This window comes from Argentina silus (genome assembly GCF_951799395.1).
Source record: "Argentina silus genome assembly, chromosome: 5".
Classification (NCBI taxonomy): domain Eukaryota; kingdom Metazoa; phylum Chordata; class Actinopteri; order Argentiniformes; family Argentinidae; genus Argentina; species Argentina silus.
The window spans coordinates 6,450,595-6,455,439 of NC_139659.1; the positions used below are offsets into that span (position 1 = coordinate 6,450,595).

At 43.7% G+C, this 4,845-nt stretch overlaps 1 protein-coding gene across 1 annotated transcript in view; it reads left to right on the forward strand.

The window, feature by feature from the left end:
- Positions 1-773: 773 nt before the first annotated feature.
- rasgrf2a (Ras protein-specific guanine nucleotide-releasing factor 2a) overlaps positions 774-4,845 on the forward strand; it is a gene marked incomplete at its 5' end in the record, with an annotated part of 19,879 nt that continues 15,807 nt past the window's right edge. Inside the window, one exon of the mRNA XM_083669984.1 lies at positions 774-1,052. Within this exon, the coding sequence (XP_083526110.1) occupies positions 774-1,052 (279 nt within the window). The remainder of the gene's footprint in view (positions 1,053-4,845) is intronic.

The following is a 4,845-nucleotide window of genomic DNA, read 5'->3' on the forward strand; positions in this document are numbered from 1 at the left end:
ATGCTATGTGTTAGTCAGATAGTCGGAGGCCAACGTTTGGGGAGTGGATATGAGAGAGAGAGAGAGAGAGAGAGAGAGAGAGAGAGAGAGAGAGAGAGAGAGAGAGAGAGAGAGAGATTGAAAAACTAAGAGACGGAGCATTCATGGTTCATCTTCATTACGCAGCAACTATCTACATGGTTCAGTTGACTAACATGAAGACCATGTTTCACCTTTCATGAGTGCGCTCCGTTAAAGCGCTGCGCTATTGCTGCTTGCTGTAGTGTACATATATTCCTATCAGTCCGCTCGGGCAGACAGACAGTACAGGCTACAGAGGGTTAGAGCGACCTGTCTCTTTAAGTTGGTGTCAAAGCCGATTAGCGCTGATCTCGGTCGTGATTCTGTTTTCACCGTCTGTTCCATGAATCTATTTTTGTTTTACGTCGATGCCTGCACGATAATCTTTCATGTTTTGTGTTTTTCATTTTGTTTCGTTTTTTTTTTTCATTTTTGGTGTTTGAATTCTCTTTCTGAAAGTTTGAGCCATGGAGACTTAGAATTGATTTGCGTGTTGGTTTGTGCGGTGAGTCGCCTCTGGGTACTGGCGAGCTGCGCAGCGTGCTGGCACTCCAACTTTTCCCTGCGTGTCTGTGGTAAGCTTGGATTACCTCTCTCGTATACAAATCTCCTACTTTCTCTCTTCTCCTCTCTTCCGAAAATATGATAGATATCTCGCAGATATAATGCCACGAGTTACTTTTTGAAATTTACAACAAGAGGGTGAACGGAAAATGCAGAAGAGCGTGCGGTACAATGAGGGACACGCTCTTCATTTGTCGCTGGTCGCGCGTAAAGAAGGCACCAAACGCGGCTTCCTGAGCAAGAAGACAACGGAGAACAGCCGGTGGAACGAGAAGTACTTTGCGCTCTATCAGAATGTGCTCTTTTACTTTGAAAACGACCAGAGCACGCGGCCCTCGGGGATCTATCTGCTGGAGGGATGCACGTGCGAGAGGGTGCCCGCCCCGAAAGTCTCTTCCATCGCCAAGGAGACGTTGGACAAGCAGCAGGTAGGTACTTGAGGGGGGGAAAGGGTAGGGAGACGTGACGTGTGTTTGGTCGTTGGTCTGTATGTTGACAAGTTTTGGCATTGTACCTTTTCTTATGTAAAGGCGATTAAAAATTTGCACAGACGGGGGAATTACGCACGGAAAGTGCACTTAATTGCGGGGAGGTATATGACAGTTGAGTGAAAGAGAGAACTTCTACACTGGCCTGTGGAATTAAAGGTACAAAGCTTCCCAAAATGTTTGGCACAACTTTAGACGGGTTGATACTGTATACAGTATGCGAATACAGGGCATATATGCTATACATAACACAGGTCTAGCATATGACATTACATCAAATCATGAAATCTTGGGTAGGCTACCAAAGCTGTAAAAATTAAGTATTGTTTACTTTTTGTGAGCTTCAAAAGGCAATGATGTCTGATGAAACCCCAGCCTGTCACTGTGCTCTACATCTGTGTATTTCCAATGTTTGCCACTCAACAGCACTTTCAGTATTATTGGCATAGGCAGTATTTATGACCCTGGTGTTTAATCGCCGTACAACCAACACCTGCGTCCATATCAGTTTCTGGGTCCATATCAGTTTCTGGGTCCATATCAGAAACACTCCCATTGCCTTCTCCCCTCCCAAGCCATTTTCCTTTAAGGGCTCTTTCCTGTGAGTGTCAGGAGAGCAGCATATTTGCAAAAACTACAAAGCACCATGCCCATAATCTAATGAGATAACAGTATACAGTAGCTGTATGCATTGCCTGGAGACAATGTTAACTGGGAATTCACATTAACTATTTTTTCCCACACATCAAATAATCGCAGTGGTTTGTGTTGAGAAGACTAGTGGGAGCTACATTAGATCAGATAGATAAGACAATAATGGGCCCTCTGGCTATTTGTCTGACACAGCTGCCTCAGCCTAAGTGTATACGATTTTCACACCTCCAGTCAAGGTACACTGTCCAGATAAATGGCTCCATTGGACATGCCACTGTTACAAATCAAAATCAAATCAAAAACAGTCATGAACACCTTTGAACTGTAAATGAGAGTCAACCTTGATTTACTGTGAGAAATGACTGTATTTTACTGTGTTCCCCTTGTATGTTTGATTGAAACTGATGCCCTCAGATCCTCTCCCTCCATTTAATTGTGGGCTCTGTATGAGGCCAGTGTCTCTCTTGTTTCTACAATGAGCTTTTCTAAGCATGAATATGATCTAAGTGCTAAAGTCCCTTACTGACACATTCATAATCGATGCGCTCAGGAATGCTTCAAGTGTAACACCACCGAAATATAGTTCCTATATGCACACCACCGAAATATAGTTCCTATATGCACACCACCGAAATATAGTTCCTATATGCACACCACCGAAATATTGTTCTGAATGTGTGCGTGCGTGCCTGCGTGCCTGCGTGCGTGCGTGCCTGCGTGCGTGCGTGCGTGAGAGAGAGAAAGAGAAAGAGAAAGAGAAAGAGAGTGTATCCCAGCTCCCTCTAGATCACTAGCATGTCGCAGATTACCCATGATGGACTGAGGCCAGGACACTCTCTGCCAATCATTTCATATTCGCACACACACACACACACACACACACACACACACACACACACACACACACACACACCACGGTAGATGGCATGAAGTCACAGCCCATGCAGTCTGACAACATAGCCACAGGGGACTGTCTGCCTCTCTGACTCCACAGCCACTAGTGTTTACCCTTGAATCCCATGGGCAATGATGCAGCTTGTCATCCAGAGAAGCAGATCATTCATGCTAGTTGCCCAGGTGCGGTAGAACTCAAAATAGTCCCAAATAGGCATAGCTAGAGTGTTACTATGTTATAATATATATGTAAAGTGGGACCACATTTGTAATCCAATTAAATGGCACATTTAGTACAGACAGTATTGTGTTTTGATGAAGGCCACTTAGTGGACCAGGACTGCACAGTCTACTAGTGCTCCAAAAACCAGAGGTTTCAATGGCAGAAGCGTTTAAACCAGACAAAACATCAGAGGGCATCAAAGCACTCAGAGACAATTGATAGGCAGCTTCCACTGATGTCCTTTAAAGACCTCTGCAGCTGTCGTATTTACAACAATAGATACAGTATATTTGTTGTTGAATATGTATTTATATCATCACATTGCCAGTTTTAATCTGCAAGACAGATTCCCTTTAACGGCAACAAACTATCCATTGAAGTTCTATCTATCTTTTTTCATTGAGATGATTTACACTTGGTATCAACATGCGCCCTGTGATTCCATCATGCATTGATCTTATCTGCTCACATTTAGAATGCGTCCCATATCCGTCCTCTGTGTCTGCATTGTGATCTGATTAAGTTGCAATGTTTGTTCATGTGGTTCACGGTCACATGCCCAATTCACAGACTGTACAGAATATTGTGTTCTACAGTATGTGTCTCTGATGTAATTACACTTACCATGTGTCTGCAATGAGTCCTTAGCCGACTCCAAATGTGGTTTTGCAGATCATAATGAGGCTGGTTGTCCATGTATATCTGTCCTATCAGAACAGTCCAATCTCAGTGATGTGGCCATCATTCCATCACAGATCTCATAGCATGCATGATGTAAATGGGGTCATCATTTACACCATCTCTTCTGTAATCGGATACAGGTATAATGATAAGTATGTTAATATTGGCTGCTTTCGTGATCATAGTACCTGATACAAAGAGCAAGCAATCCAATATTCTAAAAGTTGCATTCTTTTTTTTACTTCAGCAAACTTTGGCTACTGTAGGTCCTCAGTGGGTTTGAGCAGTGCATTGTGCAAATGTCTCTCCTCATGGTTTTGTGAGGTAGTTCAGGAGTGTTACTGGCTCTGATGATAACAGAGGCACATTGCTATAACCTCTCTTTGTGCTGAGATGGGAAATAGTCACAGAAAGTTCAGTGTGAAAGCACCATGTTTTGTGTTATCCTCAGTGGTAAGGGGGAATGTGCAAACTTGCAAAAAGCAACAATTTGAATGCAGTGTTTTCCCCACATTTTTGGGTTGGATGGGTGTGAGCCGAGGCGTGTGCAAAAGCGCCTGAAGCAACATTGAGAGCTGCAGACACAAATGAGGACAGATAAGGACTTTCTATTTAATTGGAGGAAGTGAAAAGGGATGGATGGAAGAGATAAAGAGGGGAAAACAAGTCATTGTAAGGGAAATAATGCTGTAAGTGCTCTCTTTATACAAGTCCATAGATAATCTACCACACGTCTCAGATAAAGAACAGTCCTCTATGCTAATATGCCTACTATAGGCTACTTAATGGTGCAGCCAGCCTGATTGATGTGTTACCATGGTGACGGGGTTGAGAGTTGAAGTGGCACAGTTTTAGAATACACACAGCAGCACTCGTCAAGAAATGTTACGCAAGTGTGTGTGTGTGTGTGTGTGTGTGTGTGTGTGTGTGTGTGTGTGTGTGTGTGTGTGTGTGTGTGTGTGTGTGTGTGTGTGTAAGAGAGAGATGATGAGGTGTCTGTAAGTGGAGACTGGAAGGAAGGGGAAGGAAGGAAGGGGTAGTGGGTAGGGAAGGAAGGGGTAGTGGGTAGGGAAGAAAGGGGAAGGGGTTTTAAAGGTTGTGTGGCCCTCTCACGTCCTGGCGTCTGCTCACATGCACACACGGTTAACCACACACCTCAGAGTGACTGTGACAGTTAGACAGACAGAGAGGAGGAGGACGAGGAAATAGTAGAGAGTAGAGTAATAGAAATATTCTGAATAAAGTTAAATAAGTTAAATAAAATTAGAATTTGAACTTGAC